Genomic DNA, 13765 nt, shown 5'->3' with positions numbered 1-13765 from the left:
TGCTTTCTGTACTATAGGGTGTCATTGTCTGGTGATCAGCAGACAATAACTGCTAAGAGGGCACCTCATATGAAATAGAGGACTCTTCTCTTTCAAATGAAGGGTACCTCTGAGTATATTGAAACCATGATGGGGGAGAAGCTCTCCCATCCTTGGTATGATTTCTGTAGTGTAGGGTGTTATAGTCTAGTGATCACATATCACCAGACAATAACTTCTAAGGAACCACACTGTTTAAAAGCTGGGACTGCCCTCTTTCATACAAGGGTGCCCTTTATTCTTTAGGAGCCATGATGGGGAAGATCTGGCACTTTTAATGCTCTCCTCCCATCACCTTCACTACTGATTTTTTTCTGCAGTACAGTGGCTGAGCACCGTGTGCTCGATGACATCACGGTACACTGGAGCGATGATGTCATTATTAGGCATCTCATCTACTGGCCCCCAGCCGACAAGAAGTACCAGTGGGGAACAGGTAAGTATGATTTTTACTTCTGTGACCCGGGTGAGTGGAATTCGTCCTTAGCACTTTAGGGACAGGACGGATCCAACTCATCCTTAGCACTTTTTCCTAGTTTCAATATTAAAAATAATTGTCCTGAAATCTTTGACTATTTTAGATTTTTCACTTAAAAAATTCCCTTGAAGAATCAATAGACACCCCTTTGTGTAGGATTGACTGGTCTGGATGGAATCACGCATGATGGGAACAGTACGGATATCACTACAAGCCCTCCCTGCTCCCATCTTAGTATCACTCCCTTTATTAATGGAAAATGTTCCAGTTTTTATGCTAAGATATTGCTTAGTTTAGACTAAATTAATCATAAGTGAGGGGACATCCGGGCTCTCTTTATTACATATATCACTTAGTGTGTCTGAAGGGTTTTACTACATTGCTCATAGTTCACCTAAAAAATGAGCTTTCCCAAAAATGTGTAACTGAATGATGCGCGATGAGTCTGATTATAAGAATAAAGATGAGGTTTGGTTACTCTAAGACCTGGAAGGATATTTAGTGAAGTACTTGTAAATATTATATTAATATCAGTGTTTTTCAGTACAACTACAGCAACAAGGACCTTTTTTAGTAATATTTGTCCCTATCAAACTGGCTAGGAGGAATGCTAACTTTTGCCCTCTGTGTTTTTGGGGACAAAGCCAAACGCGATTCTATGCTTTTTGCTGGCTTTGACCAAAAGTCAAAAGGTTTCTGGATAAAAAGTTTACTCCATGATTTCATCCTACAACTGCCCATAAACAGATGTCAAGGAATGTTCTAATAACAAAAAAGGTTTTTAAAACTTTAATTAGTTACATTTATTCTCATTTTTCACTTTCAGAAGGAGCACATTGCTTTGGGACACATGGGTGACTCCCAAACCATGGTGTATGTGCCCAATCTCGTTAAGATAAATATAAAAGAGATGATGCCATTTTACACTTACTAATAATCATTGTAGTAATAATTATAATAATTAAAAAAGGAGACTCAGAACAGTCCAAATAAATGCCCAGTGATGTAAGTGATGTAACACTTAACGTTTGCATTATAAAAAATAAGGATTCCTTATTAACAGCAAAAAGTGCAGACAGCAACCCTTCTTCATGTAAGTAACTGCATCTACTTCTCTGCCTAGCTCAAATTATAGCGCACGTCCACCTCCTAGTCCTTGGAATCAGTTGCACCAACCTTTGCAATTTGGTGGGCACTCTGGAAAATGCTCATGCTGGAAACAGTAAAACTAACATATCAAAGTCCAACTTACTGTCACTTTAAGACAACCCCTTCATTATTGAAGAGTGAGGGTTCTCCAGGTCTTTTATTATTATATTATAATATTATAAACATTATATTTAAATTATGTTTATCAAACTTTAGTGTTGTCCTGACTAATGCCCAAAAAAATAAATCACATTGAATTATATGTGATGAGTCTTTGATGTAAACTCCACCCACTGACTATATAGCATTAATGTAAAGAGTGGTCTACTGTAAAGAGTACGAATACACTCCAAGTATAAGGCTGGGATTCTGTAAACCTCATGCAGTATAAAAGTCATTTCAATAACTTACTTGAGCGGCAGAGAAGTGGCTTACAACCACTCAAGTCATTATAAATAGCGAGGACGATGGTTTAAATGTATCTGTAACAACCACTATTGTGTGTTTTACAGTAAGCGTTTAATACAAGTGACTTAAAACGTACAATAGTCTAAAACATACAGTATTACTTTAGTAAACTGGTTTACTCTGAATACAGTCGTTAAACGTCGTTATACAGACGTTTTCTTTCCAGTGTAAACGTGGCTGTCATTTTTGCTAATTACTATGAGATATCACTTCCACTCTAATGTTCTTGTTAACAAAATGCATGTAATCTTCCTGCCGCCTGCACAGCCCTCCTCTATAAGACGGTTAATGGTGAAACAAGTGTGTAGGGTTCTCTGCAACAAGCTGGTGCCATAAAATGCCAAAGGTGTTTTCTAAATATAAAGCCTTTCCCAGCACGGATTTACAAGGACATGAATTATGGCTGTGATTGCTGTGCACATATTACTTCTAAACAGCTGGACTCTACAGCCCTATTTAAGTGTGACATTTTGTCCCAAAGTCACCAGAAAATGTTCTACCCGAGTGGAAGAACTGGGGCTCTTTGTGGTCTTTCCTTTCATCTGCAGAGAGAGAGATGGTCGGACAGGGTCATCTGTAATCAGGAGATACTTTTACAGAAAAGTTGGGTGGTAGCAGATACACAAGGGGCTCTTATTATCACCACTACCTCACCTTATTTTACAGTAGTTTAGAATATTATTTGCATTCTTTCCTTAAACGTTCTATTACTAGCGGCTAATTACACAGTATCAGGTGCATGATCGCATCGCTCCGAAATATTTTATTGATGAGATCTTAAATAGCTCAAGGAAAACGTTAACAAGACAGCGATAGAAGGCATGATCAGGTATACTAAGTACACTGGTCATATAGATTATCTGGTCTCTCTTTCACATGCACACATATAGCTTAATGCATTAAAAAGACATGCACATTTCTAATGTACACAGACATATATATGTGGTTACCCAAATATACATGTATATTATATAGGCAGTCACATCTACCTGGGCAGAAGCGTTATGAGATTAGCTCATCTTTAGTGTAAATACATCTTGCAATAGGTAGAATCTAGTTATCTACACAAGTAATGGTTTCCATCAGTCAAGTCGCTCCTTCAGGGCTTGTATTGTGAGTGTAAGGTTCACTCTGTGACAGTGACAAGAAGCGTTAGCTCCGGTTCGAACATGTAATTAATATACAAAGCAGATAGGATGGGGCATGTGCGTACTGTACATTCTCTCTGAAACAGGAGGAGGTGACAAGGACGACTTGCCATATACGTCTGCTTTTATTTTTAAACCCTGGGCTGTACACTGCTTGATCAACACTTTTCTGCAAATGAAAGGAAGAGAATTGGGGGGAGGGCAAAATAAGAATATGTGAAAAGGGGGGGTGGGGGATGGGAAGTGTGAGGGGGGGGGGGGTTGAAAACTTTTTTGTACCCCATTCCTTTGAGGACAAAAAATCCAGTATAAAATCACATCAGCAGGGAGACCTTGGCATTTAAGAGATGAGTGGATGATATTGTGTGATTTACAATTTGGGAAAAAAATAAGTCTGAAAACGTTTCCACCTGTAACAAGATGTCAACAAGAGCTTTCCAGGCAGCTTATTCATGTATGTTTGTCCTTTACACTTATCCCAAAAATCCAGGCAGGCTAAAAAAAATAGAAGTCCCGTGGCTTGATGTAGCCCTGACCCCGTATATTCCATTTATAGTCTTAGTCCTTATGACATCCTCCTTGCCTGGGGAACTGTCCAATCCAGCAGCATGCGTGGAGATTGTGTTAGGTACTAAGCGAAATATAAATATGCCCTAATAGTGAAAAACACACTGGATCTCACATCTAGGCTCTGGGCTGAGGATCGTCCTGACCTTACCTCCTCCCTCAAGACACTTGGGTTGACTTTTGTTTTTTGGATCCTTAATTACCTCCCTTGTTAAACTAAAAGCACAATGGCACCCAAGAAGGACGTGAAGAAACCAGCCGCTGCCGCTGCCCCAGCAGCTCCCGCACCAGCCCCCGAACCAGTAAAACCCAAAGAACCAGCATTTGACCTGTCCAGTGTCAAGGTAACAGGGCTGCAAAGGGAATTGTTGTGTGTGGTCACTGGAAGCACAGGGGATAGGGGGTCGCTGAGTTGCCCATTTTCCCTCTTTAGAGATGTGTCACTGACAGTTTTGAAGAGTAACTGGCACCATGGTGTGCTGCACTCTATGTGGGATGTGTGTTTCTGATAACTGGCTTTCAACTTTGCTACACATCTTTGGAATTAGGAGTGGTATATTTATATGGATACTAATATTAGCTGCTGTAGTCCCTGGTCAGAATTATTCATTTACTTGAAAAGTACTGGAGAAGAAAATAAACGTATACGATTAGGCAATGTACTTTACTCTTCTAGTGACAGGTATAAGAGGTCCGTGTGGACCTTACCAGAATGTAATATATGTGGAACCCATTATGCCCTAGCAGGTTGTATTATTAATAGTGACAGATAGAGGCAATTGCCTGACATACAGCCATTTTCTTACTCCTCACTCTTATATGCCATATTTCTTGCTAGTCTATAAGTTGTCAGCAAGACTTAATAGTTACATGACCGTCCTCTCTCTTTCTGCAGCAAAGCTTTCAACCCAAAATGTGCTTTCCATTTTATTACCTGTGCTTTGAGCTTTCCAGTGACTCTACACCACCAATTTCTCTACTGCTAGTGTTTGCTGTAAATGAATGTAGTTTGAAGTGGGGTGTGTTCTCAGAAAGCTTGCTCCTGGGAGGATTAATGGGAACTTCAACAGGACTGTGATTGTGAACTGACAGGTGGCAAGATAGTTACACAAAGCATCCTCAAAGCTGCTCCGCCTTCCTGACATCTAATTGGTCTATAAACGCGGACTAGAATGGGGATTCCCTAATATGGAGAGTCAAGGATTGGCTTCCAGTTTAATCAAGGTTACTGCAGAATTGGGGGGCGCACTCTTTAGTTGATAGGTGGACAATAACCAGGATCTTCATTTATTAGAGCCTAAGAAAAATGCATGCTAATGGGTTTATACTAAACAGTACATCTGGGGTTATGGTCATCTGAAGTAGTGTCCTGCAAATATATTTCTGCAGTAAGACCATTGTATCACAGTCGTGTATTGCATGTCATTAATTTATTCAGGCCTTTATTGTCGATTTCATTGTAACAAGAAGGAGCAATGCTTTTGAGAAACAATGTTTGATCACTGCACTGAGTATTTGCTTGACATTTTATTGTTTTAAAAACTAATCACAATACGTAGAATTGTAGCTTTGCATTAAATGATTGACTCCCTTTGCCTGTTGCCCTGTAGAGAGTGTCTTGGTGTAGTAATGAGGAACTTGTTTAAAATCAAATGGGTTCTAGTAGACACGATCACATCTTCAGAGAGATTACTAGCAACTTAAACATTGTAACGTGATCAATTTCCTTCACTTACACAAGTCGACTATTTTATTCTACAGCTTAAATTAATTCATAGCACCGTAAAACTGGCGTTTATGACAAAAGAAGGATACGTTATATTTTCTTGCATTGCTTTACCTTTAAAACATCTGTCACTGGATATACAAAGTGAATTCTTCAAATACTTTATTCTATAGGACAAGCTTCTTTACACGAAGGTTACATCAATTAAATAGTAATTATGCTAAACGATTTAGTGATAAAATAATGTGAATGTCACATAGCTTAAATTGTGTATACTTGTAATTAAACTCTGCTTCAAATAATGTAAATGTCTTGTTTAGCCCACAAACCAGTATATGCGCTACGTAGTAATAGCACGTTTGATGAACATTGCATTCTACATTAGGCATCAAGGTTACTCTCCCAGGAAACGGGGAAGAATAACTTTGCTTCTTATTGCAAAGGTTATGCATTCAGCAACACATTAAAATACTTCAGAGAGTCATAAAACATCAAAGTTTATATGTATTGTCATTTAACAGCTGTTACTACAGTATCTACAGAACTAGGTTTAACAATTCAGCGATCCAATTAAGCTGAAGTGCTAATAGGTGGTATGCACCGATCGCCATCTAGTGGTTATTTTGGTGTGTTGCCTCTATCATATCCTAATATCCCAGCCAGTTGCTTTTTTTAAGAGCTCCTCCCCTAAGCATAGTGGAGGCAGACTGCTTGAATGCTGTCTATTCTCATATTTATGAGAATTGTGTATACATTCACAATGATTTAGTTACATCACACAAACAAATACAAATAAAATGTTTAAAGAGGCCTAGAACCCACAGGGGACAACAAGGCACCCAGGGTACGTTACACTGAGGGAGCTTGTGCGGATGGTCAGTGGCAAACGCAGGATTTGTAGAGGGGGGTTTCCACACCACGCCGCCGGTGGGTGTGACCAGCATGCATTGGGGGCGTGGCTATAATTTTAGACAGTGCTTGGCTGCTCTCCAACTCTTCCTATCCCCATAATATACATGGGCAATGCTGCCTGCACTACTGTTAGGTGCACGCAGCTCTCCCTTTTCAAGCAGAGCCGTGTGAAGTGGGGGCAGGGTCCAGTCACCTCAATTATACAGTGCCCCAGGCTTGGAGGGGGGTTTCCAGGCACTAGGAAACCCCCCTTCGGTTTGCCTATGATGGTGTTAGCCATTGAATCTTATGGGGAGATCATTGCGGTAGAGAGATCTTCGGATCCCTCACCGCATCTTACCTACTCTCCCCTCCTGTCACTATGGCAAAGTGGCCATGTGCGATAGTGACCGTAGAGAAGATAGATAACATGTGTGTTCGGCGGGACAGCCGTTTATCATGACTGCTGTTCCAGCAGAACACATTTAATAAATACTCACGATCTTTCATTTCTTATCATTGAGATAAAGAACGAAAATGATGGTGGCAAGAAAGAGATAGATAATAAATAAGCCCCTGTCACATGTATGTACAGGGTAAGCGTTCACTAAAGGATTCAATAAACTGTAATATTCGGAGCATTCACAAGCACAGTAAAAGCATACTCAGCTCACCACGCTTCAGGTACCTAGTTTCCTAATTGGTGTCTGTGGATTTGAACTGTTGCCTGATGAAGGGGCCTCTGTGCTCTGAAAGCTAGCAAATATAATAAAAAAATTTGGGTTAGCCAATAAAGGTATCACTCCTTTAATACTTTTGTCTTTTTTCACATGGAAGTATTTAACAACCCCAAAAATGAGAGATGTGCCACTTTCAACATGTGTGCTGCTCCTGGGCTCTATCCTCCATGATGCTCTGCCACCTAGTGGCTGGCTGAATAATACAGAATTGTAGTTTGAGACCCATAACTGCCATACTTAGGCTTATTACATTTTTTTTCCTCAAGTGAAAAAAAAACATTAATACATTTTAAGTACAATATATGTAATTTAATTTGCTCATATTTGGTTAGCATTGCTATTATCAGGAAGTACTTCACAAATGTGCGTCAAAGTGTAGAAAGTTCTTTGCATGTCACCCTTATAAAGTGGACCTGTTACTGACACATAATCGAGGCAGCCATTTTGTAGGCTGATGTAATATTGAAGAGAATGTAGCCTATTAATAGACTCAGAACCAACACCTAATGATTATAGGGCAGAGTTATGAATAAATGCACCGGTTCCTAGTGAATTGATATTATACAAACTAGTTCTGCCTACACAATGGTTGCATGATCCAATGGTTGGATCCCAAACTTTCTCAGTTCGAGGCACCCTTAGGGTCTCCATAATCTTTTCAAGGCAAGGTCTTGGATCCCAAACTCTCTCAGTTCGAGCAGGGCCGGATTAAGGGAATGGAGGCCCCTGGGCTAAGGGCGCCTCCATTCCCCCGTGAGGCCCCCAATGTGAGCCACCCGCCGCCCCCCCCGTACCCCGTGAGAACCCCCCCCCCCCCCCCCCCCAAGCGCTTACCTGTCACTGTAGTCCTCCGTCCCCGGCGCGCTGTAAGCTCCTTACTGAGGAGATCTCGCGAGAGTTCACTCGCGAGATCTCCTCAGTAAGAAGATTACTGAGCGCCAGGGACGGAGGACTACAGTGACAGTGCTCAGCAGCATTGATCGGGCTGAGGGCGCCCCCGCCCCCGGACCGATCAATAATGCTGCTGAGGACTTTGAAGGGCCCCCTGGATGCCCGAGGCCCCTGGGCTATAGCCCAGTTAGACCTCGGGTTAATCCGGCCCTGAGTTCGAGGCACCCTTAGGGTCTCCATAATCTTTTTAAGGCACCTCTAAGCCAAAATAATTACTAAGCAGTCCCCCGCCTTGCTTACCACCGCCCTAGCGGCGGCACCCCTGTGAGATCGACGCGGCACCCCAGGGAGCTGCAGCGCACAGTTTGGGAACCGCTGGCATAGGTTACAGATACAGATATACTTTAATAACGGCGCCTTTCATTTGTTGGGCTGCGTTTAAGTTAGCGTTATAAGAAGGCACACTATATTAAAACAAGTTAATAGACACATTCATATAACTATTAAACTAACAATCTGATGTTAATTTTTTATTAAATTAACAATATTTTAAAGAGTATCATGCTACAAACAGTTTTGTTTCTGTGGCTTTTTAACAGGATTATTTTCCACTTAAATTGTTAATTGCATGTATATTGTACAGCATGACATGTGCGCTGTGCTAAATTCATGTATTTTACTTGTTTGATTGTGATATGTGTATGTTTTCGTGTGGGGACATGGTTGTAACCTGCTCATTTGCCAGACCTACGTGCGGTGAAGGAAGCCTGCAAGTTCGGTAACAAAGGATACATCAATGTAAGAACTACATGGAGCAATGCATTGACAGAAGTGACAGAGTTACATTTCTCACATTTGCCTATGGATGTTTTGCCAAAGGTATATTACCATAGCAACATCACAAATACAGGATTCTATAACTTCTTACCAAGACTATATTATTAGGTTGCATTATGAGAACTAGAAAAAAATAACAAAGTAGAAAACATTTACTACATGTATTTTTATGCAGTTGTGTGGAAACCAAAAGAGTTCTAATGCCCAGTATATGATTAGCTCACTTGTTATTTGTGCCTTCAAACTTACATCATAATCACTGTACATTTCCACTCTGATGTACAGTATTGAATCCATTATCTTGTGCAGTGTGATGTCACATAGACTATTATATTGTATAACATTATTGAATCCAGGGGTTGTAAGTAGAAATTATTGGAGTTATAGAAAGCTGTGTTCCCAATCTACGCCTGAGTTACACTGTAGGACAGTGATGCTGAAACCTTTATTAACTGGGGCCCCTAGTGCCGGGATGGAATTGTTCTTGGACCCTCGTATCAGTGGACTATTTTCCACCAAAATACGTAGTTTCCGATCTAAATATTGAAAATCTGACAAAAACCCAAAGACCCAAAACCAAATTCTGGGACCTTCCTTGGAGCCCAGATAAACAAGCTGTACAACTCTATTCTAGAAGACTTGCTTATCATTGTGCTGTAGTTCAAACAAAATATTTTTTAATTTAAATGAATGTAACATCTAGCACACTAGTCTGATCAAAAGTGATTTCTCCATCACATGTATGCCATATGCACCACTTAATACATCTTATTATATTGTATACTTGGCTTATATCTGGAGTCCTCAACAAACTCATTAGTGGACCATTAGGAGAGAACTGTTATCATAACATCTCTGACAGCCATAGCATTTACAGTGTTTAATTTAATTTAATTGGAATATGGTTAACATACATCTATTCATTGGCCTAATATGACTTTAAACAAATTATATGATGTAATGTTCTACACACTATGGGGTATATTTACTAAACTGCAGGTTTGAAAATGTGGAGATGTTGCCTATATCAACCAATCAGATTCTAGCTGTCATTTATTTAGTGCATTCTACAAAATGACAGCTAGAATCGGATTGGTTGCTATAGGCAACATCTCCACTTTTTCAAACCCGCAGATTAGTAAATCTAGCCCTAAGAATTTTTAGTGTACCCAATCTTCATGAACCTGTAGCCAATTATATCTTTGTGGCTCAGTGAATACTCGACTCAGCAGCCTATTTTAAAGGAAAGAAAATGCAGGTGGCCCAGTCCAAGGTAGCCCACTATAGGACTGGCCCGGGGGGCAGATGCCCCTAGCCCAGCCTGCCCCTGATTTTAAGGTGTATTTTTAGTTGAGCTATGTACATTACCTTAAAGATAACTAACAACAGGTTCTTTATAGACTGATACATATTTCTATTCATTTGAGGTTGTAGTACTTGAAGAGATGTATAGCAATTTTACTTCTGCCATGCTAAACAAGACTCACTAGTCCAATTTTCACTAGCCGGATCAAAGCTAGTTGGTTGCTACATATCAGCTACAGCGGTTTGTGCTATCTGTAATATGTCAATAAATAAGACCCTTCTTTCTAAACCTTTAGAATTTACAGTCATCAATATGTTTTTATCATATACAGGGGCGATAGGGCTGAGTATATTTGTGAAGGATAGATGCTGTAACTGAATAAAAGAATTGTGCAATTACAAATAGACTTTCTTTCCAGTTATCTTTGACACATTCCACTCATTACATGGTAAAGCCCTTAAGACCAGTGGCTTGAGAAACTCAAATCTCTCATTTAAATTGCCACTAGATGGCGCCAACCACAAAGAAAACTTTCAGGGACAGTCACAAGTTCAGTTGCAGTGTCTAGGTAAATGGTAATAGTAATAGAACTATATTAACAAAAATGGATATTGAACTGGGTATCCATTGGCTTCTCCATGGTTTCTGAGCTCCCTGAAATATTTTAAGACGAGACAAAACCCTCGACTAGAAAACAACTTGGCTAAAGCTACTTGCTACAAATTACTAGCAGTTGAAATATCCCATTCATTCAGTATTTCTGTCCAGAGGGTGTTTGCAATATTGTTATGTATCTTTTAGCTATTTGTCACATTTAGGGGTATATTTACTAAACTGCGGGTTTGAAAAAAATGGAGATGTTGCCTATAGCAACCAATCAGATTCTAACTCATTTATTTAGTGCATTCTACAAAATGACAGCTAGAATCTGATTGGTTGCTACAGGCAACATCACATTTTCAAACTCGCAGTTTATTAAATATACCCCTTGGTGTTTTCAGCACTAGGCACCATTGGACAATACGGTAATCCTTGGTAGGAAGTCACAGCAAGCATGTAGTATAATTTTAGAGTCAGGCCTTTGTTTACACAGTTGTAAGGTCTGATGAAGGAATAGCTGAGTATCCCCCTGAAAAAAAACCAGAGCGCCCAAAATTGCCATCTCTAGGTATTGCGAATCTCCCCCTTCTCGCAGAAAAACTGCTGACAAGTTTTAGACTCATTAAAGCGTGTCAAACTCAATTCCTACTAAAAATAGCTCTCCAAATTGGTGGCACTGGAAAGAGATCCCTCCTTTCCCTTTGCCCTAAGAAAGCCAAAAACTCACCAGGGGGTGGGGCTACCTCCCCCTCTGACATCTGAGCTGGACAGTCATGTCACTGCCCCTAGTTAAATAAGAGGAGCTTGGCCAGGGCACAAGGACCACAATCTCAAGCCTTCCTCAGGACAACGTCTCAGCTCCCTGCTCATCACCAGACCCAGGCTCAACATGGTGGGTGTCACAGCGCATTTTCCTAGCAGTACATTAGTGCCTATTACTGCACCTAGTAAGCTACACACATTTGAGGATTTTATCTTGGACCTTATGTCTCTGGAATACTAACTCCCTTTATTATTATTTCTATTTACTTAATAGATTAATATATTTCAAATCATTTACAAGGGTTTCCATAAAGAAGCAAAACTTTTATTTCCCACTATATATAACACTATTTTTAATGTATGTAGTATGATATATTTAAATGAAACAGTATTGAATCCATTATATTGTGCATTATGCATTATTGCATTATTTAATCAGTGATGTTTTATTTATATTTAAATGAAATATCTGATTAAATATGTTATTGATGTACTCAAGATACAGGAAATTGAGTATTGGCTCAAGTTAAACCCCTCAATACAAAATGTTGTTTGTAGAGCTAATTTGAATAGCATAGAAGATATCTAGCTTTTTAGGAAAACTTTTTTAAGAATTTGTATTAAGCCCCATCTTCTTATTATAGTTTAAGATTCCAGGAACATAGTGCTAGGCCAGTAGTTTGCTGATACCAGTGTGAATCTAGAATAATATGATGCAAAGGATTCTGGGAATAGAACACTGCATAAGTGTAGACCAGGAACATTGACATATGAATTATATTGCAAACACTTTAAGCTAAACATAAAAGCAATAATAAATACAAGCAGTGTTTATTGAAGGAGAGATTTAAGTGAATAAACTGACACCTTTTGATACATTTGATAGCACACCATTTAGATATTGAAATATACATGTAACACTACAGCTTGTACATCTGTCAATGTGTATGCTACCATACTAGTTTTTGCTTTTCTCTTTTCTCCTTGCAGTCTTTCTCCGCAGATGAGGTTGCTGGTAAGTGAGTTTAAGTCAGCTGGAGATGAAGTAATGCCTTTCAACCCACTGGGGCTTCCAAGCATTAGAAAAATAATGAACAAAAAATGATGTCTCTCTATCATCTAAAAAAAAACCACAACATAGCACCTAGGCATCTCCTTCATTGCCGGCCTTATTTGGTTTACAGCTTCCTGCAAGTCCCATGTGCATGGACTGATTTTTTGGAACAAAAGAAAGCTGTGAAACTCAAATTCCAACAGGCCTTTAATTGTAGTTTTTGTGGCTGATTTTCTCTTAACAGATCGAATTCTCTCAAGATCAGCAGGATGGTAAGTTAAGAGCAAGAGTGAGGGACAGAAGTGAACCTTGCACTGGAAACTGTCACTTAGAATTATTTGCTTGTATATTGTGCACAATTCACATAATGGATCAGTGCATCAGCCCATATTTCATTAATAGAACATTTTATGTGTAGATCTCTGATACAATGGTGGAATTACAGCTTTACATCTGCACTATTAAGTATATAAAGCTAAATTTTAAACAATCACTGATAAAAAAAAAAGTAACTCTCTTTATGCAAAATAGTTTTGTAGCAGATTTGCACTAAAAATATGTTTTTTAGTCAGGACAGTGTGTAAATTGAATAGTGCATCCCAATACAAGTCTGTTTTTCATTGTTTTATGACACTCATATGAACGCATTTCACTTTTTTCTCAATTATAGAGATTTAGTATTATAATAAACTAAACTTTAAAAGTAACATTAACATTGAGAGCACTGATGAAATAAAATGCAAATGTAAATAGTGTATAAATAAAAACACATTATATAGTATGGTATTAGGAAGTATAAAAAGGATACAATAAGTCATCACAATCAGTATTAGATTGGCTAACAGTCTTTATGCAAGTTTAGACAATATATTTTAACATAAGTAGTATACCGTAGATAGATGGTCACTTCACGATGGCAGCGTGAGTCACAGAGTGTATTCTGGGATTACTGGTAACCAAATGCCTAGTGTCAGATCATACGCATTATCTCTTACAATGAATAGCACTCTAGGTCTGTCACCACAATTGTATTAGGTTTCAACCTTCCCTTACTAGACCACCATATTTTGAGTCACAAGAAAATTCAAATACCTGCCCTCATTTTTTGA

The 13765-nt window shown here is 39.2% G+C and overlaps 1 protein-coding gene across 3 annotated transcripts in view; it reads left to right on the top strand.

Annotated features, from left to right (window-relative positions):
- Positions 1-13765, top strand: part of MYL1 (myosin light chain 1) — a 427496-nt gene that overhangs the window by 410117 nt on the left and 3614 nt on the right. Inside the window, exons 1-2 of one of the 3 annotated variants that reach the window (XM_075180315.1) lie at positions 3943-4193; positions 12901-12928. In XM_075180315.1, coding sequence (XP_075036416.1) covers positions 4077-4193; positions 12901-12928 — 145 coding nt within the window. In that variant the 5' untranslated portion in view covers positions 3943-4076. Of the gene's footprint in view, positions 1-3942; positions 4194-11627; positions 11733-12592; positions 12618-12900; positions 12929-13765 lie in introns of those variants that run through there. The other 2 variants (XM_075180317.1, XM_075180318.1) reach the window with 2 other exon arrangements.

This window comes from Mixophyes fleayi, chromosome 7, assembly GCF_038048845.1.
Source record: "Mixophyes fleayi isolate aMixFle1 chromosome 7, aMixFle1.hap1, whole genome shotgun sequence".
NCBI classification, from domain to species: Eukaryota; Metazoa; Chordata; class Amphibia; order Anura; family Limnodynastidae; genus Mixophyes; species Mixophyes fleayi.
This window is presented reverse-complemented; position numbering and strand designations above follow the sequence as displayed.